The sequence below is a fragment of the Macaca fascicularis genome, chromosome 12, assembly GCF_037993035.2.
Source record: "Macaca fascicularis isolate 582-1 chromosome 12, T2T-MFA8v1.1".
Taxonomy (NCBI): domain Eukaryota; kingdom Metazoa; phylum Chordata; class Mammalia; order Primates; family Cercopithecidae; genus Macaca; species Macaca fascicularis.
The window spans coordinates 98,113,382-98,137,907 of NC_088386.1; the positions used below are offsets into that span (position 1 = coordinate 98,113,382).

Here is a 24,526-nt window from a genome sequence, read left to right on the forward strand (position 1 = left end):
TTCTGGGTAGTCCTAAAGGAAACTATGAGGAAGATTATATGATCTTGCATTACTTAACTTCTCTGAGAAGGAAAATAAGAGTAATAATAAGTATAGAGATTTTTACGTATTTCTTTCACTGCTGTGTCCTTAGTGCCTGTAAGAATGCCTGGCACAGGCCAGGTGCGGTGGCTCATGTCTGTAATCCCAACACTTTGGGAGGCCAAAGTTGGCAGATCACAAGGTCAGGAGTTCAAGACTAGCCTGACCAACATGGCAAAACCCTGTCTCTACTAAAAATGCCAAAATTAGCTGGGCGTGGTAGTGCGCGCCTGTATAGTCCCAGCTACTCAAGAGGCTGAGGCAGGAGAATTCCTGAACCTGGGAGGTGGAGGTTGCAGTGAGCCGAGATCCCACCATTGCACTCCAGCCTGGGCGACAGTGTGAGACTCCACCCCCCCCCCAAAAAAAGAAAAAGAATGCCTGGCACAGAGTAGACACTCAAATATCTGTTGAATATATAAAAGATGTTCACAAGGCCTGGTGCGGTGGCTCATACCTGTAATCCCAGCACTTTGGGAGGATGAGGCGGGCAGATCATGAGGTCAGGAGATAGAGACCCTCCTACCTAACACGGTGAAACCCCGTTTCTACTGAAAATACAAAAAATTAGCTGGGCGTGGTGGCGGGCGCCTGTAGTCCCAGCTCCTCAGGAGGCTGAGGTGGGAGAATGGCGTGAATCCGAGGTGGAGCTTGCAGTGAGCCAAGATCGCACCACTGCACTCCAGCCTGGACAACAGAATGAGACTACATCTCAAAAAAAAAAAAAAAAATGTTCACCATCCAGAACATCCCCTTCTTGTTACCAGGCACGTGGAAGGTGTCTGAGCAAAATGATATCTTTTGCTAATCTTAATAGGTTTCTAAAAGTCCCTGGAGGCTCTACCAGCACCTTGAAATTATCCCACTATTCACTCATTCCATTTATTCATTTACTTACTTATTAGTCATGTTTATGGAATCTCTACTATGTGCCAGATACTAGCCTAGTACTTGCAGATTTTGCAACAAACTTTTATAGAGTTTATATTCTAGTTGGAACAGGGGCGGAGGTGGGGTGTACAGAGAGGACACACGAACCATGTTTCTCATCCTTGTCATTTCACCATGTTAACCACCAGTAAAACTATAAGCCCCTGGCTTGGCGCAGTTGTTCACGCCTGTAATCCCAGCACTTTGGGAGGCCAAGGGGGGCAGATCACCTGAGCCTGGGAGTTCAAGACCAGCCTGACCAACATGGAGAAACCCCGTCTCTACTAAAAATACAAAATTAGCTGGGTGTGATGGCACATGTCTGTAATCCCAGCTACTTAGGAGGCTAAGACAGGAGAATCGCTTGAACCCGGAAGGCAGAGGTTGCAGTGAACTGAGATCATGCCATTGCACTCCAGCCTGGGCAACAAGAGCGAAACTCTGTCTCAAAAAAAAAAAAAAAAAAAAAATTGTAAGCCCTTCAATCATCTGTACTCTCCTATATTCTCCTTTTTATATTTCTTTGTGCTATCTCCCCTTGACTCAGTACTTTAACAAAGTACTAAGACTCTTACCTCTCCCTTGCAAGAAAAAATCTCTAATTACTTTATTTGGCCAAGTTACAAACTCAAAATCAGAGTCAGCTCTGAACTCCTGATTAAAGCATCATATGGAGATGACTATGTAAATGGTAATGTGCAAGGACAAATTATAGGAGATACCATGGTAAAGATATTTCTCATTGAATAAGTGGTTTCATTTCTTTTTGGGAAAAGGATTTAAGACTTTAAATGTAAAGAAAAGAATTTTACTTCCTGCAGACATTCATTCATTAAATTTTTAAGAATTAATGAGATTCTATTTCATCAGTAGCACAACATAACATCCTATACAGACACAAATACATGTAAAGTATACTCAATTCTCTAGCAGATGTCACTTCTGCTAAGGAGACTAGACAGAAAAATACTGTGCTGTTAAATAACACTATAAACAGACATGGTGTTTCTATCTCGTCCACTGACACATACCCCTCTCCCAATTAGGTAATTTTCATCTCTCTTGTCTCCCTGACCACACTGGATTATAGCTATAACTACAATCAACCATGCTGCTTTTTTTTTTTTTTTTTGAGATAGGGTCTTGCTTAGTAGTCCAGGCTGGAATGCAATGGCAGGATCATAGTAGGTGTGAACCATGCACTCGGCCAATTATGCTCTTGAATTCACCCTAGGCCGGGCATGGTAGCTCACGCCTGTAATCCCAGCAAGCACTTTGGGGGGCTGAGGCAGGCGGATCACCAGAGGTCAAGTGTTCAAGACCAGCCTGGTCAACATGGGGAAACCCCATCTCTACTAAAAATACAAAAATTAGCCGGGCACAGTGGTGTGTGCCTGTAATCCCTGCTACTGGGGAGGCTGAAGCAGGAGAATCGCTTGAGCCCAAGAGGCGGAGGCTTCAGTGAGCTGAGATCACGACACCGCGCTCCAGCCTGAGCGACAGAGTGAGGCTCCGTCTCAAAAAAAAAAAAAAAAAAAAAAAAAAAAAAATTCACCCTAGATTCCTCTGTCCTGTGACTTTCTGTTATTCAACCCAGGATTTTCTTTCCTCTTGATCTCAGGTTGCAGAGTTGCTACCTATTTAATGTTCCACAATCTTGAGCAGGTTGCAACTTTTTGTTTTTGTAGACGGACTCTGGCTGTGTCACCTAGGCTGGAGTGCAGTGGTGCCACCTCGGCTCACTGCACCCTCCACCTCCCGGGTTCAAGCAATTCTCCAAGCAGGTTGCAATTTAATGATTAGGAGCAATCTGCATATAGGGCCTGGGAAGTGAGTGAGGAAATTTTACTCCTGTTGGAAGACAGACTTGTGAAATAACTGGGGTATTTAATCCCAGTCCCTGAGACTGAAAAGCCTCCAGAAAAGTAACACTATGCCAAGAAGACAGTTTAAATTCAGCCGCGCACGGTGGCTCATGCCCATAATCCCAGCACTTCAGGAGGCCAAGGCGGGCGGATCACCTGAGGTCGGGAGTTTGAGACCAGCCTGACTAACCTGGAGAAACCCTATCTCTACTAAAAATACAAAATTAGCCAGGCAAGGTGGCGCATACCTGTAATCCCAACTACTCAGGAGGCTGAGGCAGGAGAATCGCTTGAACCCGGGAGGCGGAGGTTGCAGTGAAGCGAGATCGTGCCATTGCACTCCAGCCTGGGCAGCAAGAGTGAAACTCCATCTCAAAAAAAAAAAAAAAAAAACCAAGAAAAAAGTCTAAATTCACACCCTTGGGTCATTTTAACAAATGCAGCAAACATGGGAGAACATTGAGAGAAAACTGTGCTAATAATTAATTTGGCCAGACAGAATGGCCAGGAATGCTTACAAATATAGTGACAGTAATGGTGTCATTCTGAGGCTTTCGCCTCAAGGAAGGGCTTGAAAGGAGATAAAGTCTAAGGGCAGTAGCTGGCATTTCAAATTCTAGATGCCTGAGACAGACAGGCACCGAGACAGCTCCACGCTTCTCTCAAAGTAAACATATAATTCATAGAGGGTTAACAAAATAATAATGTGAAATTTTTCCCCTTTAAATCTCTAGGGGTGGCTCACGCCTGCAACCCAGCACTTTGGGAGGCCGAGGTGGGAGGATCGCTTTAGGTCAGGAGTCCGAGACCAAACTGGGCAACATAGCGAAACCCTGTCTCTACAAAAAATTAGCTGGGTGTGGTGGCACAGGCCTGTAGTCCCAGCTGCTGGAGAGGTTGAGGTGAGAGGACCGCTTGAGCCTGGGAGTTGGAGGTTGCAGTGAGTCGTGATGGTGGCACTGCACTCCAGCTTGGGCGACAGCAAGGCTGTCTCAAAACAGAAAAAAAAAAAAAAAAGGCTGGGCGCGGTGGGTCACACTTGTAATTCCAGCACTTTGGGAGGCCGAGGTGGGCGTATTACGAGGTCAAGAGATCGAGACTATTCTGGCCAACATGCTGAAACCCTGTCTCTACTAAAAATACAAAAATTAGCTGGGCATGGTGGTGCGTGACTCTAGTCGCAGCTACTCCGGAGGCTGAGGCAGGAAAATTGCTTGAACCCGGGAGGCGGAGGGTGCAGTAAGCCGAGATCGCACCACTGCACTCCAGCCTGGGCAACACAGCGAGACTCCGTCTCAAAAAGAAAAGAAAAAAGAAAAAAAGGCGCAAAGGCTCCGTTCAGTCCTTAGATCCCACGATACAAACTTTCTCCTCCCGACCCAGCCCCGTGTGGCGGGAACATTCTGGAAGTGACGGCAATCTCTGCGGCAGTCTTCTGTCGGAAGTGACGTCGCTATCCCAGAATCCTTAGAGAAGGAGAAGCGCGTTCTTGCGTCCTAGTCCCAGTACAGCGTGGAGAGCTTAGGGAACGTGTTCTGATTCTCTGCGAGACGGCTAGCACGTTTGTGCTTTGCCCGCCGCGGCTTAGGGGACTTTTTGGGGCCGCGTAGTCGGTGTTTTTGAACTGAGTCCACAGCTCGTGGTGGGCCGTGCGGCGCCCTGACCCGGCCTCACCATGTTGGTGCTGTTTGAAACGTCTGTGGGCTACGCCATCTTTAAGGTAGGTGGGAGAGCGAGCCGTTAAAGGGGGAAGGCGGGTGCTGGACAGACGAGGAGAGGGAAAGACTTAAGCACAGAACTACTCAGGGTAGCGTGGGTGCCTGTTATGGCCCGGACTCTGAGAGGAGGGAGAAGGCCTTTACATCTGAGAGCCTTGTTACGGGTAACACGTGGCCCCGCCGTTTGGGGAGACCCGTTCTGCGTTAAAGGATTTTATTTCCTCCGTTGAAGAGGTGGGCAGGAGGCGTGTTAGAATTTAACAGTATAGTTATAGGAAATTCGGATTTTCTTCTAGATGTTTTAAGGAATGATCGAAAGGTTTTTTGTTGTTGTTGTTTTGTTTTGTTTTTTGAGATGGAGTTTCGCTCTTGTTGCCCATGCTGGAGTGCAGTGGCGCAATCTTGGCTCACAGCAACCTCCGTCTCCCGGGTTCAAGCCATTCTCCTGCCTTAGCCTCCCGAGTAGCTGGGATTACAGGCATCCACCACCACGCCTGGCTAGTTGCTTTGTTTGTTTGTTTGTTTGTCTTTTAGTAGAGACAGGGTTTCACCATGTTGGCCAGGCTGGTCTTGAACTCCTGACCTCAAGTGATCCAACTGCCTCGTCCTCCAAAGTGCTGGGATTACAGGCGTGAGCCACCGTGCTCTGCCGATCGAAAGGATTTAAGCAAAGGAATGACCTGCTAATTGGTCTTAATATGGTTACTCTGCTATGTGGAGATTAGACTCGAGGAGGTAAGAAAGGCAGCAAGAATACTTTTGCATTCATTTAGACAAGATGAAATTGCCTGGTATGGAGATAAACAAATATCGATAGAAATTTTGAAGGTAGAACAGAAAGGATTGGCTGATAGATTGAATTTGGAATTTTGGTTTAAATAAGATGTTAAGAAAGTTTCTTGCGGGGGAAGGACGAAAGATTTCCGGTTTGGGCTGTGCAAAGCTTGCAATGTTTATTAGACCTGATAATGCAGTTGTGTAGATCGGGCAGTTCAGTATTTCAAATTCGAAGCTTAGGGGAAACAATCTGGGCTGGTGATGTCAATTTGAGATTTGGTTGTTTTCATGGGGAGAGTTTGACAAGTTCGTCAGCACTGAAATGGTTGAACGGTAAGACATTCGTATCGCAAGATGCTGTTGAGATGTCAGTAAGAATGAGTGAGATTGAGTGCCTTTTGTGCCGTGCACTCTTCTGAGCTCTGCGAATATAGCAATGAAAAATAAAGTTTTATGTATATTCTACGTATATATGTGTTGGTAGAAAGCAAAAAACGCTAGATAAAAATAAATGCAATACAATTTTAGCTGTGAACCAAAAAAAACCATTTGTGGTGTGGATGCAGAAGGTCTAGATGGGTGCGGAGTTCTCCATGTTTCACTTCTGACATTTGAAAATATGCAGTTTGCATTTGATACGTCAAATACTTATTTTTAAGAAAACCAATAAAATCATTAAAACCGAAAAGGCAGTTTTGCTTGTTTTTACCTTAATTGGAGTTATCTGTAATTGCAGTGTTAGTAGTTTTAAGGATTTTAAGTTACTTAGTCCCCTTTAGAGCTACGAAACATGTCAATTTTACTTTTCTCCAGCTTTTTGGAATCTTATCTAAAATCTCATGTAGAGTTATGCATAGCTCCAAATTCTCTTAGCCAGTGTGGTCTGTCAGTGTCTGTCGACGAATTTCACCGTTAATTGATACAATATGCTGTCCTGAACCGGATGTTTAGAGGAGCAACTGTGCACAGTGCACTGGTTGTCTCCCATGGTAGGAAGGAATTGGCTTATCAATGGTCTGCCTACAATTTTTTTTTTTTTTTTTTTTTTTAGAGACAGAGTCTCCCTATGTTGCCTAGGCTGGTCTCAAACTCCTGGCCTCAAAGTGCTGGGATTACAGGCATGAGGTACAGTGTTCTGCCCACTTCCGTATTTAGAGCGATTCGAAAGGAAAACACTTCAAAACTTTATTGTTCATTAACAGGGTTATATATATGTATATATATTAATATAAAGACATTGTGTAAAGCAACTTTTGTGATTAATTCTAAGATATTATAAAAATTCAACCTGTGGCCGAGTGCAGTGGCTCACACCTGTAATCCCAGCTACTCAGAAGGGTGAGGCAGGAGAATCAGTTGAACCTGGGAGGAAGAGGTTGCAGTGAGCTGAGGTCGCACCACTGCACTGCAGCCTGGGTGACAAGGCAAGACTCCATCTCAAAAAAAAAAAGAAAAAAAATTTACACCTGTGTCCTTGTGTCACGTGGCACACAGCATAAGATTTTAGTCTTGCTCATACCAGACTTTCTTCGGCTGCTCCTCATGTGGTAGCCATTAGTACGTATAACTATTTCACATGAGATATAACTGATAGGACTGAGGAAGTGCATTTTAACTTATTTGAATTTTAATGGTTATATTGTACAGTGTAGCTGTGTAGCATAGCATTTTGTGTCACTTCGTTTTCTCAAGGTTTGGAGAAAGATTTTTGGTTTATATACCAAATGTCTGTATAAAACCTAGGCACTGAGCAATATATTTTTTCTAACTTTATTAGGGGTACTTTACATACTGTATAACTCGCCTGTAGGTTTTAGTTGCAGTCCAGTTTTCTAGTACACTTTGTTGCAAAAAGTTTTGCCCATTTTCAAGTTAGTCCTGCTCTAGACAACCACTGATCAGCTTTCTTTGCATAATTTTTTCTAGAAGTTTCATGTAAATGGAGTAGTATTTTAGTCTTTTGTGTTTGGCTTTTTTCACTTAGCCTAGTGCTTCTGAAGCTAACCCAAGAGCTTTTTCACTCTTGTTGCGTGTATGGATTTGTTTCTTTTTGAGCCGTGCACATTTTAAACTAATTATCAGTTTTATCCTGTATTCAAACAAGTTTCATAAAACATTACTTGCTCATATTGTCTGGGGAAGTAAAAGTTAGCATCACGTATTTACAAATATAGAGGTTGGGTGCAGTGGCTCATGCCTGTCACCCTAACACTTTGGGAGGTGAGGCAAGAGGATTGTTTGAGCCCAGGAGTTGCAGACCAGCCTGGGCAACATGGTGGGAAAAAAATTAGCTGGGCACAGTGATGCTTGCCTGTAGTGCCAGCTACTGCAGGAGGCTGAGGTGGGAGGGAGATCATGGCTGCAGTGAGCCGCGATTGGGCCTCTGCACTTTAGCCTGGGCAATAGAGTGAGACCTCATCTCAAAAAAAAAAACGAAACAAAACGAAAACCACACAAAGTCTCAAGCAATCAATTAAAAGTGAAAATTAGGAGGCTGTGCATGGTGGCTCATACCTGTAATCCCAATACTTTGGAAGGCTGAGGTGGGCAGATCATGAGATCAGGAGTTTGAGACCAGCCTGGCCAACATAGTGAAACCCCGTCTCTACTAAAAATACAAAAATTAGCCAGGCATGGTGGCACGCATCTGTAGTCCCAGCTGAGGTGGGAGAATCGCTTGAACCAGGGAGGTGGAGATTGCGGTGAGAAGACTGCGCCTCTGCACTCCAGCCTGGGTGACAGGGCGAGACACTGTCTCAAAAAAAAAAAAAGTGATTAAAATTATTAATTCCATACAGCCTCACCAATATTCTGTGTCAACTGCCAAAGTATTGGATAGGATGGGATTAATCCTAAAATGCACAACCCCCATATTTAACATCCCTAAAATTGGGATGTCTTAAAATTGATGACAGGTCAATTGGGAGTGTAAAAGAATAGCATAAGCCGGGTGTGGTGGCTCACGCCTGTAATCCCAGCACTTTGGGAGGCTGAGGCGGGAAGATTGCCAGACCTCAGGAGTTGGAGACCAGCCTGGGCAACAGGGTGAAACCCTGTCTCTACTCAAATACAAAATAAATAAATAAATAAATTAGCCAGGCATGGCAGCGTGTGCCTGTAATCCCAGCTACTTGGGAGGCTGAGGCAGGAGAATTGCTTGAACCAGGGAAGTGGAGGTTGTCGTGAGCCGAGATCATGCCACTGTGCTCCAGCCTAGCCAACAGAGCAAGACTCTGTCTCAAAAAAAAATTAGCATATTAAATTTGGTGAAATATAGTATGCATAGATATTATGCATATATTTTTATTTAAAAACCAGCTGGGTCAGGCACCATGGTTCCTGCCTGTACTCGAAGCACTTTGAAAAACCAAGGCAAGAGGATCACTTGAGTCCAGAAGTTAGAGATCAGCCTGGGCAATAAAGCAAGCCCCTGTCTCTACAAAAATATTTTTAAAATAGCTAGGTGTGGCAGTGTGCGCCTTTAGTCCTAGCTACTTGGGAGGCCGAGGCAGAAGAATCGCTTGAGGCCAGGAGTTTGAGGCTGCAGTGACATAGGACCACACCACTGCACTGCAGCCTGGACAACAAAGCGAGACCCTGTCTCTGGAAAAACAACACAGCTAGTAAATATAAAACTATACCTTGCTAATAAGCATTATTTATCAAGTCCATAATATAGCACATCTACACATTAACACGCAGTTCTAGTCTGCTTATGTATTTTCAGTAAAAGAAACAAAATTGCAAGTTGTATAAAACTTAGATGAGCGTGACAAGATGATTTTAGGGATTTGTTCTGATGTATAAATTTAATCACACATGGTTGAATTAGATATGTTGGTAAAAATAACCCAAACTAGAAAAACTTAGTCACACAAAGCAGTAAACAACGACAAAGCCTAGAGTTGGTATTAACAATTAATAAACTAATAGTTCTACCTTTATATATCATGAAGCTTTAGAATCCAAAGACATCTCGCCAAGCCTCATGACTATACTGAAAACATTGATTAAAATTTTTTGAAATTGTTCAGAGAATGCAGCTAACCGTAACTGAAGTTCACTATTTTTAAGAGGATATGTATCAACTAGGGGATATGACTCATGAGTAAAATTCACATTTTTTCTAGCTGAAAAGCAAGTATATTTGAAGATAACATTTGGGTAACAAAATTGCCATATTTAAAAGATACTGCCGGCCTGGTGAGGTGGCTCATGCCTGTAATCCCAGCACTTTGGGAGGTCAAGGCGGCTGGATCACGAGGTCAGGAGATAGAGACCATCCTGGCTAACACGGTGAAACCCCGTCTCTACTAAAAATACAAAAAATTAGCCAGGCATGGTGCGGGCGCCTGTAGTCCCAGCTACTCGGGAGGCTGAGGCAGGAGAATGACGTGAACCCGGGAGGCAGACCTTGCAGTGAGCTGAGATCGTGCCACTGCACTCCAGCTTGGGCGACAGAGGGAGACTCTGTCTCAATAAATAAATAAATAAAATAAAAGATACCATCACCATTCTTAAACTGAAGTTAAAATAACAAAGGAGATGTAATAAAATCAGGGCAATTCATGAGCACACAAAGGTTTTCAAAGACTATGTTATGACAGCCAAAACCATTACTATGACAAAACCACTGTGTTCCCAACTGTGCAACAACATCTTGAAGAAAACATTGCTAATAAAGACAATCTAAATAAGAAACTCAGAGATATTGCTACATTTTCTGTTTTACATTTGTCTCAAAATTTTTTTGTCTCAAATTTTTAATCATTTCTTTTCAGCCAGGGTAATGATAAATATTTGTATACAAAAATCCATTTTAAGTTTTATCATTTTAAGATAGAATAATTCCCATTTCTAAGTAGAAATAGTATGCAACTATTACCATGGCAATCTTTAGCATTGTTGTTACAATAATAGTAGCTTTAAAACAAGTCTTTATATTTTATAGATACAAACTGAAATATTAACAGGTAAAATTAAATGTCTAGGTCTTGCTTCAGAACAATACGAGGGGGCTGGGTGTGGTGGCTCACGCCTGTAATCCCAGCTCTTTGGGAAGCTGAGGTAGGTGGATCGTCTGATGTCGGTAACTCAAGACCAGCCTGGCCAACTTGACGAAACACAGTCTCTACTAAAAATACAAAAACTAGTTGGGTGTTGTGGTGCACGCCTGTAATCCCAGCTATTCGGGAGGCTGAGGCAGGAGAATCGCTTGATCCCAGGAGGTGGGGTTGCAGTGACCCAAGATTGCACCACTACACTCCAGGCTGGGTGGCAGAGCTAGACCCCATCTCAAAAAAAAAAACAACATTTAATGTGATTCCTAAAATGCGTTGCACAGACATTCAAAGTCTTGGAGAATATATACCTGAATGTTGATGAGTATTTTGTTGATTACCCTACATTTAAAAAAATTTCACACATCTAGATGTGTCTCACAATTGGTGATAGTTTTAGAGAAATCCATAATACTTTCATTTAGGATGATCATAGCAGTAAATTATGAATATCTATTGAAAGTAGGCAATAAAAGGTTTTTTTGTTTGTTTGTTTGAGATGGAGTTTTTTGCTCTTGTTGTCCAGGCTGGAGTGCAGTCACACAATCTCGGCTCACTGCAACCTCCGCCTCTGGGTTCAAGCAGTTCCCCTCCCTCAGCCTCCCGAGTAGCTGGGATTACAGGCATGTGCCAGCACGCCCAGCTAATTTTGTATTTTCTTTTTTTGTAGAGACGGGGTTTCTCCATGTTCGTCAGGCTGGTCTCGGACTCCTGACCTCAGGTGATCTGCCTGCCTCCGCCTCCCAAAGTGCTGGGGTTACAGGTGTGAGCCACCGCACCTGGCACAAATAAAAGTTTTTAATTATTACAGTACTTTATTGTAAAGGGATTAATGGCTCTTTTAAAAGAAAGGTTCTCAACCAGGTGCAGTGGTGCATGGCTATAATCCCAGCTACTCAGGAGGCTGAGGCCCTAAAATCTCATGAACCCAGGAGGTGAAGGTTGCAATGAGCCAGGATTGCTCCACTGCACTCCAGTCTGGGCTACAGAGTGAGACTCCATCTCAAAAAAATAAAAAGAAAGGTAGGTTCCCTGCCCTACCCCCCAGAACCTGTAGCTCCAGCTATGGTCCAAGGCTGGGGCAGGGATATCACTTGAGGCCAGGTAGATCCTAGACTGTGAATAGCCACTGTACTACATCTGACTGGACTAGATCTGAATTCCATTCAGCTGTTAAATGGGCAATTCGAACTAGTAATTTGACCAAAAATATATACATGGTAGGAAAACTAGTTCATTATCTTAGTGAAAGAAATAGCTTCTACCACCCTCATTTTACATGTAAAATTGTACTTGAAGAATGCAGCTGTGTATGCCTAACCTGTACCATTTAAAGAAAACTAAACATTTTATTATAGGTTCTAAATGAGAAGAAACTTCAAGAGGTTGATAGTTTATGGAAAGAATTTGAAACTCCAGAGAAAGCAAACAAAATGTAAGTAATCTTGAAATCAGTAATTTAGCAGTTAACATTTAGAGTTTGTTTTATTTTTTACATTTTTTCCTGATAATTTTACATTTTTTCCTGATAATGTTACGTTCGTAGTTTTCTGTTTTGAAATCTGTTTCAGGAATAATTTTGGTATGAACCTAATTATTGCAAATATTTTATTTGGAGTATAGGCCATCTCAATTAATTTAGAGGCAGTAGTCCCTCCCTTACCCCAAGGATTATGTTCCAGAAAACCCAGTGGTTACTTTAAACCTCGGATAGTACCAAATGTGATTGCTGTCAGGAACACATTTGTCTTCATGTCTTCCACACACAAATGTAATACCTTTTTTATCTTAACTAAACACTTACCACACACAGGGGTTGTAACCTGCTTTTTGAGGTGCAACAGCAAAACTAGCATGAACTTCTTTTTCCTTCATCACAATTTCATGGAAGATTCATTCTTGGTGTAGATCTTAAATCTTTGTTTTTTGTTTGTTTGTTTGTTTTTTGAGACAGTCTTGCTCTGTCTCCCAGGCTGGAGTGCAGTGGCGCGATCTCTGCTCGCTGCAACCCCTGCCTCCTGGGTTCAAGCTATTCTTCTGCCTCAGCCCCCCAGGTAGTTGGGATTACAGGTGCTCACCACCACGCCCAGCAAATTTTTGTGTTTTTAGTAGAGACAGAGTTTTGCCATGTTGGTCAGGCAGATCTCAAACTCCTGACCTCAGGTGATCCGCCAGCCTTGGTCTCCCAAAGTGCTGGGATTACAGGCATGAGCCACCGCATCCGGCCTAAATCTTCGTATTTTTATGTGTATTTAAGGGACCACACTAGCATGTTCCTTTACGAGGTAAGAAAACCTTGCTTAAGATGACACTGTTGCTGGGCGCGGTAGCTCACATCTGTAATCCTAGTACTTTGGGAGGCCAAGGTGGGTGGATCATTTGAGGTCAGGAGCTCGAGACCAGCCTGGCCAACATGGTGAAATCCCATGTCTCCTAAAAATACAAAATTAGCCAGGCGTGGTGGCGCATGCCTGTAATCCCAGCTACTCGGAGGAAGCTGAGGCAGGAAAATCCCTTGAGCCTGGGAGGTGGAAGTTGCAGTGAGCCAAAATTGCGCCACTGCACTCCAGTCTGGGTGGCAGAGTGAGACCCTGTCTCAAAAAAAAAAAAGATGATACTGTGTTTTAGGCAAATAGAAGACTAGTTTTCCTTCTTAAAGGGTTATATGCTTTGTTGGGTTAATCTGATTCGTTGTTGTCAATGATGTATTCTTGTTGGAACTGAATCTAAGTGATCTGACTCAATATTCGTCACTACCACTGAGACAACAATGAATCAACTATATGTTTCTTTCTGCATAAAATACTGCCCTGAGGCCGGGCGTGATGGCTCACTCCTGTAATCCCAGCATTTTGGGAGGCCAAGGCAGGTGAATCAGTTGAGCCCAGGAGTTCAAGACCAGCCTGGGCAACATAGGGAACTCTACCAAAAACAAAAATTAACTGGGCGTGGTGGTGCACACTATAGTCCTAGCTACTTGGGAGACTGAGGCTGGAAGATCCTTTGAGCCCGGGAAGTCAGGGCTGCGGTGAGCTGTGATTGCACCATTGTATTCCAGCCTGGGTGACAGTGAAGGGAGACCCTGTCTCAAAAACATAAAGGGTAGGATGTAACAAGAATGAGATCTGACAATAAGTTATTTTTTTAATGGCATTTGTACAGGATAGACAAATGAATATCATGAGATTCTTAAAAGGGACCCACATACTTTTTCTTGAGTCAGTTCTATGCTGTATAATAAAGTCATCTCTGTACGGCTTTATGCAACAGGAGTTTGTATTAAAGCTTCAACATCTTTACAGTTGGCCAAAGTTTCCTTCAAAGCCTACAACTTTCTTTTAATAATCCAAGCATTACTAGTCTAACATTTAGAAAAACTAGTAATTTTATGAAGAATATTTAACTTCACACCCTGACACACAATGATAGGCATGTTTTATTGGTGTGTGCTTTGGAAACAGTCAAGCACTTCTTTCCAAGTTATGTGGCTTTTGAATCAATGCACTGTCCCCCACCCCCAATAACATGCTTCTCTCTCTTTTTTTCTAGAGTAAAGCTAAAACATTTTGAGAAATTTCAGGATACAGCAGAAGCATTAGCAGGTAAAGTAAAAACTAGAAGGTTGCTTTTTTGAAAAAATTAAGTCTTAGCCGCTTGCTTTTCTTGTTAAAAGGTTGTTTGCTTCAGTTGCCTGTGTTAACCTTATTCAATGTTGTCAATGATGCATTCTTACTGGAACTGAATTTAAGTGATCTGACTCATTCGTCACTACCACTGAGACAACATTGAGTTAGCTTTTTTCACCGTAGGGCTGATTTTCCCCATGTGTGAGGAGAGGTGAGAAGTGGTTAAGTTGATCTCCCTGTGGAAACCAGCAACATAATGCTGAAGCACAATTCAGTAAAAGGTGTTCTACAAGGGACCAAGGTAATGTGGTCAAGTACACAGCTCTCTCCTCATTTTAATCCAAGGGTAGAGTTGTAATCTTGAGAGCAGCCAGGATTCACAGTTGAAAAAATAATTTAAAAAGCTCTTCTTGGCTTATAGATTTTTAGTTCAAAAAAAGCATATCAATATTCAGATTTATCCAGAAACTGACAGAGGTGTTGTTTTTAAAAGATTTAGAAGAATGGATGACTCATACTCTTCAACTAGATTTCATATGGGACAACAGAGTGGTAGGGTTTATTTACTATAATTGACTGCGGTAGGTCTTACAGTTTTGTTTTTTTAAGTGTTGGGGAAAACAGGAAGAGCAGATATAAAGCCCAAATCATTGAATTTTCAACTGCCTAAATTCTCTATCACAAATCAGCCAACTCTTTGGCAGTGTAGTTTGAAAATGAAGGACTGTGAGGAAGAATATGGCTTAAAGCTGGGCAAGAATATGACAGATGCAAAAAATTGTGTTAAATAACCACAGGAGAAAGGTACAGTTTTTGTTCGAAAATTGGGAATCCAACTAAACATTCTGGAACATAACAGACCACCCTAACCTTGGCAGAGGGGTAAACTGAAGGAAGACCCATAGGGCCAGTTTCTTTGTTTTATAAACATAGTTCTCCAGCTTCACCAACCCCTCAGTAATTAGAGTTATATACAGCCATAAAGAACAACTGTGGCAATATTAACTGGGAGAATTTTTTAAAAGATAGCCTGTTCATCACAGCTTGTAAGTATGGGTAAAAATTTGGTAAAATTCCAAGCAAGATTGTGTTACCTGTATTCCAACTCTAGGGGGTGTTGTTGACACACACTGGGATATGAACAGTTCCTAGTGGAGATGTAGTGTGCTGCAGTCCTGATGTCAAGGAGTGTCTTCTGAATTCTTTTTTGCATATGATCTTTAATCTGCTTGGGATATTTCTGGCCAGTCCTTATTAAATTGTATTAAATGGACAAGCCAAGCTTTTGCCCAAACAAGCAGGTTTTTACTATTAATACCTAATATGTTGAGCACATACTGATTGTCAAATTTATATTTATGATTTCATAATTGTTATTTAATTCTTGAATCCTGTGAGGAAGATAACCATCATCTCTATGTTACAGATGATAAAACTTGAAATTTGAGCAGTATTTCTAGATTCCTTTTTTTTTTTTTTTTTTTTTTGAGACGGAGTCTGGCTGTGTCACCCAGGCTGGAGTGCAGTGGCGCGATCTCAGCTCACTGCAAGCTCCGCCTCCCAGGTTCACACCATTCTCCTGCCTCAGCCTCCGAGTAGCTGGGACTACAGGCGCCCGCCACCACACCCGGCTAGTTTTTTGTATTTTTAGTAGAGACGGGGTTTCACCATGTTAGCCAGGATGGTCTCGATCTCCTGACCTTGTGATCCACCCGCCTCGGCCTCCCAAAGTGCTGGGATTACAGGCTTGAGCCACCGCGCCCAGCCTTCTAGATTCCTTTACCTAGCTTCTTTGTGTTATTTAAAGTAATGTACAATAAGGCTAGGCACAGTGGCTCACGCCTGTAATCCCAGCACTTTGGGAGGCCGAGACAGGTGGATCACCTGAGGTCAGGAGTTCGAGATCAGCCTGGCCAACATGGTGAAACCTCGTCTCTACTAAAATTACAAAAATTAGCTAGGTGTGGTGGCAGACACCTATAGTCTCAGCTACTCGGGATGCTGAGGCAGGAGAATCACTTGAACCCAGGAGGCGGAGGTAGCAGTGAGCCAAGATTGCACCACTGCCCTCCAGCCTGGGCAACAGAGCGAGACTCTGTCTGAAAAATAACGTAAAATTAAGTAATGTACAGTAAATGGACAAAATGCCATAGTAGTTGAGAATTTAAAGTCAGACTCCCCCCTCCCCTCCCAGTCTAAGCTCCATGAGGGCAGAGACTGTTCTGTACTGTCAAATTCCTATATAAGGTTTATAAATAAATACTTTGGGGAAAATGAATGAAAATAGTGAATTTTGTCAGGAGTGCTGTCATAGAAACATTTACAGTGCCTTTTCCTATCTGTTTTCACCAGAAAGTTAAATGAACATCAGCTAATTAAGAGAGCAGAATCCTTTTTTGAGAATTCACTTCTCACTGCCTGTTACGAGGCAGTTTTGACATGACAGAACTACAACTAAATGACTGTTAATGTCACAATGTACATTTTAAACCTCATAGCCTTAGAGTTTGATGAGACCAGGCGCAGTGGCTAATGCCTATAATCCCAACATTTTGAGGGGCTAAGATGGGCAGGAATTTGAGATCAGCCTTGGCAGTATAGTGATACCCCCTCTCAAATTTTTCTTTTTGGAGACAGAGTCTTGTTCTTTATGTCACCCAGGCTGGAGTGCAGTAGCACGATCTTGGCTTACTGCAGTCTCCACCTCCTAAGATCAAGCAATTCTCCCAGGAGGCTGGGTTCAGCCTCCTAAGTAGCAGGGATTACAGGTGGTACCACCATATCCAGCTAATTTTTATATTTTTTAGTAGAGACGGGGTTTTGCCTGTTGGCCAGGCTGGTCTCGAACTCCTGACCTCAGGTGATCCACCTGCCTTGGCCTCCCAAAGTGCTGGGATTACAAGCACGAACAAGTGTTCCTGGCCATCAGTTTTTTGTTTTTTTTTTTTTTTTAAATAAAGAAATAGGGTCTGGGCTGGGCGCGGTGGCTCACTCCTGTAATCCCAGCACTTTGGGAGACCGAGGCGGGTGGATCACGAGGTCAGGAGATCGAGACCGTCCTGGCTAACAGTGAAACCCCGTCTCTACTAAAAAAAAAAATACAAAAACGTAGCCGGGCGTGGTGGTGGGTACCTGTAGTCCCAGCTACTCGGGAGGCTGAGGCAGAATGGCATGAACCCGGGAGGTGGAGTTTGCAGTGAGCTGAGATTGCACCACTGTACTCCAGCCTGGGCGGCAGAGCGAGACTCCATTTAAAAAAAAAAAAAAAGAAAGAAATTGGGTCTGTTGGGGTATGACATTGAAGTTGTATTGGTTTCAGACATTCATATATGCTATTTACATGAAATGGTTTATTTTTATTCTTGATTGTGTTTTCAACTTGCAAGTCTTTTTTTTTTTTTTTTTGAGACTGATCCTCGGCTGGAGTGCAGTGGCGCAATCCCAGCTCACTGCAATCTCTGCCTCCCGTGTAGCTGGGATTACAGGTGAACGCCACCATGCCCACCTAATTTTTGTATTTTTAGTAGTAGAGACGGGGTTTCACCATGTTGCCTAGGATGGTCTCATCTCCTGACGTTGTGATCTGCTCACCTTAGCCTCCCAAAGTGCTGGGATTATCCATTTGATCATAATTCAAATGGATATACAATCTGGAGGGAAGAGCAAGACCTTACTCATTAAGTGCAAACTGCCTTACCTTGGAAATTGTTGACTTCCTTCCTTCCTTCCAAGCATTTTTCTTTTTTTTTTTCTTTTTTTGAGATGGAGTTTTGCTCTTGTCTCCCAGGCTGGAGTGCAATGTCACGATATCACTGCAACCTCCACCTCCTGGGTTCAAGTGATTCTTCTACCTCAGCCTCCCGAATAACTAGGATTACAGGCATGAGCCACCAGGGCCAGCTAATTTTTGTGTTTTTAGTAAAGAGAGGGTTTCGTCATGTTGGCCAGGCTGGTGGTACATGCTACCGTGCCTGGGTAACCCAAGCATACTTTTACGTCAGTCAAATGTCAAATAAATATCCGAAGAGGTATTAGTTCATGTGGGTCCAGAAAATGGGAATAAAGGTCTAAGGAAGGATGAGTATTATAAAGTAGCCGATTTAGAACTTCCCAGAAATACCAGTGGTCTCAAAATAGAATAGGTAGCCTTTGCTACAAAGTTTTACATTGCTGGAGGTGTACAAGCAGAGATACAGCAAAGGTAAGGCTTTCACTCAAACACGCTTATGTTGTGGCAGAATTTTGAAAATGATTACACTCATTTTTACTAGTTTTGATGTGATTTTAGGGTATTTCAGGACGGTCTATTTGAAATGACAAAGGAAAGTGAATCTATTTTGTCTTCCCAAAAAGATTGTTTCTAAGATTTCATGATTCTCTCTTGAGTTCATGAGAAGATTCTTGTGAGAGGGAAGAAACTCTGTACCTGATTTTACCCCTGACTCTGTAGCAAAAATGAGGGTGGGAAGATCAAATGAAATTGTGAAATTTGTAACTTATAAAACATATATCGTTTCATTTCAGAAGTAACATTAAATTCAAGCCCTTTGAAAGGTCTATTTTTTTTTTTATTTTTTTATTTTTTATTTATTTATTTTTTTAAATTTATTATTATTATTATACTTTAAGTTGTAGGGTACATGTGCATAACGTGCAGGTTTGTTACATATGTATACTTGTGCCATGTTGCTGTGCTGTACCCATCAACTCGTCATTATTTTATTTTTTTAAATGTCAAATAGGACAAGGTCTCAAAGTTAAAAATTTGAGAGTTAATGCTTTTGTTTTTCTTTTTCCTGAAAAGCATTCACAGCTCTGATGGAGGGCAAAATCAATAAGCAGCTGAAGAAAGTTCTGAAGAAAATAGTAAAAGAAGCCCATGAACCGCTGGCAGTAGCTGATGCTAAACTAGGAGGGGTCATAAAGGTAAAGTCATGATTTTTTTGGTCATGCCTGCTAGTCAGATCTCACAGCATACCAACTACAAAGCCTAGCCTTTGTAATAAGTTGCTTATCATAAGTTCTTAATACTTTTTTCTCTCTTTTCTCTAAGCTGCATGATAATGGATTTCCCCTAACATCTGCTGAACCAAGCAAATAAGCAATACCTATTTGTTGTAGAAGATATAGAAAAACAAAAAATGATAAAAATTGTCTTTAACAAATCTGCTACCCATATATAATGTTAACATTCTATGTATATTATGCTATATTTTTGTCTAGCCACATTTTTCTTTTTTCAACAAAAATGGGGTCATTATATTTTTTAGAAATGTGTTTATTAGAAAACTTTAGTAGGGGTGTATTGCTGAAGATGAAATAAAATGTGAGAGTGGATAGAAAGACTAGGAAAATAGCCTCCCAAATGCAGAAAGCAGAACAATTTGGGCCGGTTGCATTGGCTCACACCTGTAATCCCAGCACTTTGGGAGGCCGAGGTAGGAGGATCACGAAATCAGGAGATCGAGACCATCCTGGCTAACACGGTGAAACCCCATCTCTACTAAAAATACAAAAAAGTAGCTGGGCATGGTGGCAGGCGCCTGTAGTCCCAGCTACTTGGGAGGCTGAGGCAGGAGAATGGCATGAACCCAGGAGGCAGAGCTTGCAGTCAGCCGAGATCACGCTGCTGCACTCCAGCCTGGGCAACAGCAAGACTCCATCTCAAAAAAAAAAAAAAAAAGAAAGAAAAAGAACAGTTCGAAAGTCAGGGCTGGAGCTCAGGCAGTGGCACATTCTCACAGCTCACCGCAGACTTGACCTCCCGTTCTCAAGCAATCCTCCCTCTTCAGTAGCTGGGACTACAGGCACGTGCCACCATGCCGGCTAATTGTTTTATTTTATTATTTTATTTATTTGAGACAGAGTCTCGCTCTGTCGCCCTAGCTGGAATGCAGTGGCACAATCTCAGCTCACTGCAACCTCTGCCTCCTGGGTTCAGGGGATTCCCCTGCCTTAGCCTTCCCAGTAGCTGGGATTACAGATACCCGCCACTATGCCCTGGCCTCCCAAATTGCTAGGATTACAGGTATGAGCCACCATGTCCAACCTGTAATTTTTTTTAAGGCAGAGTCTCACTCTGTTGCCAGGCTGAAGTGCAGTGGCACAATCTTGGCTCACTGCAACCTCCGCCTCCTGGGTTCAAGAGATTCTGCCTCAGCCTCCCAAGTAGCTGGGATTATAGGCACCTGCCACCATGCCCGGCTAATTTTTGTATTTTTAGTAGAGACAGGGTTTCACCATGTTGGCCAAGATGGTCTTGATCTGTTGACCTTGTGATCCGCCTACCTCGGCCTCCCAAAGTGCTGGGATTACAGGCGTGAGCCACTGCGCCCAGCATAACCTGTAATTTAAAAAGAAAGTTAAGTAACAGGTAGTAAAAGATCCCCTTAAACCAACTACTTGGTCAAATTATATTAATCTTTTTATAGCTTTTATCTTACATAACCAAGCTGCCTTCTGGAAGCTTGTATCAGTTTTTACTTCCACCAATGATACACTCAAGTAATCTACAAACACACTAGAAATTATACTTCTTGTCCAGCTGAGAAATGCATATATTTAAGTCAGTGCCACTTTAATATTTAAGAAATAATTTCAGGCTGGGCACGGTGGCTCATTACTGTAATCCCAGCACTTTGGGAAGCTGAAGCAGGCGGATCACTTGAGGTCAGGACCAGCCTGGCCAACATGGTGAAACCCCGTCTCTACTAAAAATACAAAATTAGCTGGGCATGGTGGTTCATTCTTGTAATAATCCCAGCTACTCGGGAAGCTGACATAGCAGAATCACTTGAACCCAGAAGGTGGAGGTTGTGGTGAGCCAAGATTGTGCCACTGCACTCCAGCCTGGGTGACAGAGCGATACACTGTCTCAAAAAATAATAATAATAACTACAGGTAAGTCTTCTTTTTCTTTATTTAATATAGATGTTCTTGTTCTCGTAGGAAAAGCTGAATCTCAGTTGTATCCATAGTCCTGTTGTTAATGAACTTATGAGAGGAATTCGTTCACAAATGGATGGATTAATCCCTGGGGTAGAACCACGTGAAATGGCAGCTATGTGTCTTGGATTGGCTCACAGGTGAGAATTACTGGAAAATAAAGTCAACTTACTATTATTTGATAAGCACTTAACATAGCATTGTTCTAAGAATATTACAAATGTTCATTTGAACCTCATCAGAACCTTATGAAGACGATTATAGTAATATCCTCATTTATAGATGAAACTGATGCCCAAGGTCAGTACAGCTAGTAAGTGGTAAAGCCAGGGTTTGAACCCAGGCAGTCTGGCTCCATTGTCTGGATTCTTAAAACCTCAAAACCTCATCAAAGGAATTCTCTACTCCTCTGATCTTGGATCCCCTATTTCTTGGGCTTTCCTTCTTTTATCTCTGCTAAGTCATGCCACTCCTCCATCTACTTAATATTTCCCCAAATTCTGTCATCTGCTGGTCTTATGGGGTAGGTGTGTATTGTGTTTTGATTGTTTTACTCTGATATTTAATGAGGCACTAGGTGCAGTGGCTCACCCCTGTAATCCCAACTCCGGGAGACCAGGAGTTTGAGACTAGCCTGGGACAACATAGCAAGACCTCATGTGTCTCTTTTTGTTTTGTTTTGTTTTGTTTGAGACAGAGTCTTACTCTGTCACCCAGATTGGAGTGTAGTGGCGTGATCTCAGCTTACTGCAGCCCCTGCCTCCCAGGCTCAAGTGATTTTCTTGCCTCAGCTTCCGAGTAGCTAGGATTACAAGCGTGCAACACTACCGCCCAGCTAATTTTTTGTATTTTTAGTAGAGACGGGCTTTCACCTTGTTGGCCTGGCTGATCTTGAACTCCTGACCTCAAATGATCCACCCGCCTCAACCTTCCAAAGCACTGGGATTATAGGCTTCAGCCACCACGACTGGGCTCTTTTTTTTTTTTTTTTTTTTTTTTTGGAGACAGGGTCTCACTGTGTTGTTCAGGCTAGGGTGCAGCGGTGCGAACTTGCCAAGGCAGCTGCAGCCTTGATATCCTGGGATCAAACAGTGCCACCTCAGCCTCCCAAGTAGCTGGGACTACAGGTGCGTGCCACCATCCGTTGCTGGTTTTTTAACTTTTTGTAGAGACGGGGTTTTGCCGTGCTGCCCAGGCTGGAACTGCTAGGCTCAAGTGATCCACCTGCCTCAGCCTCCCAAAGTGCCGCTGCTACAGGTGTGAGCCACCATGCCCAGCCATGTCCCTATTTTTAATTGCATCTTAACCCTATCATATTTAATTAGAAGTCCCTTAGAATAGGCATTATTGCTATGTTGTGATATATCTGTTCATGAAAAGCATAATACTCTGGAATTGCACTACAGTTAACAGGGTTGTGAAGAAAGTAATGGTAGGTAGTTGCTCAAAACCTATGCAATTTTGTAATCAGTACTATCAAATAGTAATCCTAATAAAATTATTACCACAGTTCAAAAGACATCTTAAGTTCATATTAAAGAAATGCTGCAGGCCGGGTGCAGTGGCTCACGCCTGTAATCCTAGCACTTTGGGAGGCCGAGGTGGGCGGATCACGAGGTTAGGAGATCGAGACCATGGTGAAACCCCGTCTCTACTAAAAATATGAATAATTAACTGGGCGCGGTGGCAGGTGCCTAGAGTCCCAGCTACTCAGGAGGCCAAGGCAGGAGAATGGCATGAACCCAGGAGGTGCAGCTTGCGGTGAGCCGAGATCGCGCCACTGCACTCCAGCCTGGGTGACAGAGCAAGACTCCGTCTTTAAAAAAAAAAAAAAAAAAAAAAACTACAATTAAAAAAGGTCTATTTTAAAAAAAAGAAAAAAAGGTCTATTTAAAAATTAAAAGGTGGGCATAGATTGAAAGGGTTGAAGCTGCTAAGTTAGAGTTAAGAGCGAAAATGCACAAAGGTCAGGGAGAGCTTTGTAATAAGCATTTCTAAGAGAGAACAAATGGTGAAACTGAGTCACAAATCCAAACTTGGGTAAATCTGCATTGTGTATAGCAGTGGTTCTCTATCGAGGGCAATCAGATGTCCCCTCAGTGGGCGTTTGCCAATGTCCATAGACATTTTTGGTTGTCAAAATTGGAGGTGGGGTGGGGTCTGCCACGAACATCTAGTGGATAAAAGTTAGGGATACTGCTAAAGGTCCTATAATGCACACAGCAGCCCCTACAACAAGGAATTAGGCCCAAAATGTTAATTGTGCTGAGATGAAAAACATTTATATACAAACAATATTGTTACTCCACAGCTTTCTGTTTTCAGATGTTAAGAGTGCTGCAAAATTCTTTTTTTTTTTTTTTTTTTTTGAGACGGAGTCTCCCTCTGTTGCCCAGGCTGGAGTGCAGTGGTGCAATCTCGGCTCACTGCAAACTCCTCCTCCCGGGTTCACTCCATTCTCCTGCCTTAGTCTCCCAAGTAGCTGGGACTACAGGCCCTCGCCACCATGCCCGGCTAATTTTTTTGTATTTTTAGTAGAGACGGGGTTTCACCGTGTTAGCCAGGATGGTCTCAATCTCCTGAGCTCGTGATCCACCCGCCTCTGCCTTCCAAAGTGCTGGGATTATAGGTGTGAGCCACCGTGCCCAGCAAAGTTCTTAACTGGTAGTATAAAGCTTAATGTGTGCTATAAAAGATTGCATGAACCAATATGGCTTGTTTTTGAGACGGAGTCTTGGCTATGTTGCCCAGGCTGGAGTACAGTAGCACGCGATCTCAGCTCACTGCCACCTCTGCCTCCCCGGTTCAAGCGATTCTCCTGCCTCAGCCTCCACAGTAGCTGAGATTCAGGCATGCCCCATCATACCTGGCTAATTTTTGTATTTTTAGTAGAGACATGGTTTCGTCATGTTGGCCAGGTTGGTCTCGAACTGCTAACAGGTGGTCTGCCCACCTTGGCCTCCCAGAGTGCTGGGATTACAGGCGTGAGCCACCATGTCCAGTCCAATATGACTTTTGTATTACACAGCTTATTCTATTTGTCACTCATACATAAACTCATTCATGTTACAGAAATACAGGTGGTAGCAGTATACATAGTTTTTTGTGGTTTTTTTAGTGTGTATTTTCTGATCTTGCATGGTGCATTTCTACTTAGCTGATTTTTCTTCTTAGAAAAACCAATTATAGCTCTGACTACAGGCTGATTTGAGTTAAAAAAAAAAAAAAAACTTTAAGGTGTTAATTTAAATGCTTTCCCTAGATGCTATCTTACTAATTTATTTTCCCCTTTTTTCCCAGCCTGTCTCGATATAGATTGAAATTTAGCGCTGATAAAGTAGACACAATGATTGTTCAGGCAATTTGTAAGTATAGTACATGCAAAGTCTGATTTGTTGCTCTGTCCTTCATGCGTTTTCATACTGTTGAAACTGTATCTTTTATGATTCTATCTGTTGAGAAAGAGAAAGGAGGCCAGGTGCGGTGGCTCACGCCTTTAATCCCAGCACTTTGGAAGGCCGACG

At 42.7% G+C, this 24,526-nt stretch overlaps 1 protein-coding gene and 2 non-coding genes across 17 annotated transcripts in view; all 3 read left to right on the plus strand.

The window, feature by feature from the left end:
* Positions 1-4,345: 4,345 nt before the first annotated feature.
* Positions 4,346-24,526, plus strand: part of NOP58 (NOP58 ribonucleoprotein) — a 36,266-nt gene continuing 16,085 nt past the window's right edge. For 7 of the 15 annotated variants that reach the window (XR_012421380.1, XR_012421379.1, XR_012421378.1 and 4 more), the window contains exons 1-6: positions 4,346-4,596; positions 11,790-11,866; positions 13,981-14,033; positions 18,862-18,983; positions 21,006-21,142; positions 24,303-24,367. Coding sequence is in view for 8 of the 15 variants with exons in the window: in XM_065525885.2 (XP_065381957.1) it covers positions 4,552-4,596; positions 11,790-11,866; positions 13,981-14,033; positions 18,862-18,983; positions 21,006-21,142; positions 24,303-24,367 (499 nt within the window). In the remaining 7 variants the exon portion in view is untranslated. Of the gene's footprint in view, positions 4,597-5,128; positions 5,330-11,789; positions 11,867-13,980; positions 14,034-14,240; positions 14,359-18,861; positions 18,984-21,005; positions 21,143-24,302; positions 24,368-24,526 lie in introns of all 15 variants that reach the window. The other 8 variants (XR_012421381.1, XM_074009763.1, XM_074009765.1 and 5 more) reach the window with 4 other exon arrangements.
* Positions 13,119-13,206, plus strand: LOC123568168 (small nucleolar RNA SNORD70). The gene has a single exon (XR_006691389.2). It is a non-coding gene; the product is annotated as a small nucleolar RNA SNORD70 (small nucleolar RNA).
* On the plus strand, positions 14,137-14,221 carry LOC123568169 (small nucleolar RNA SNORD70). Its single transcript, XR_006691390.1, has one exon. It is a non-coding gene; the product is annotated as a small nucleolar RNA SNORD70 (small nucleolar RNA).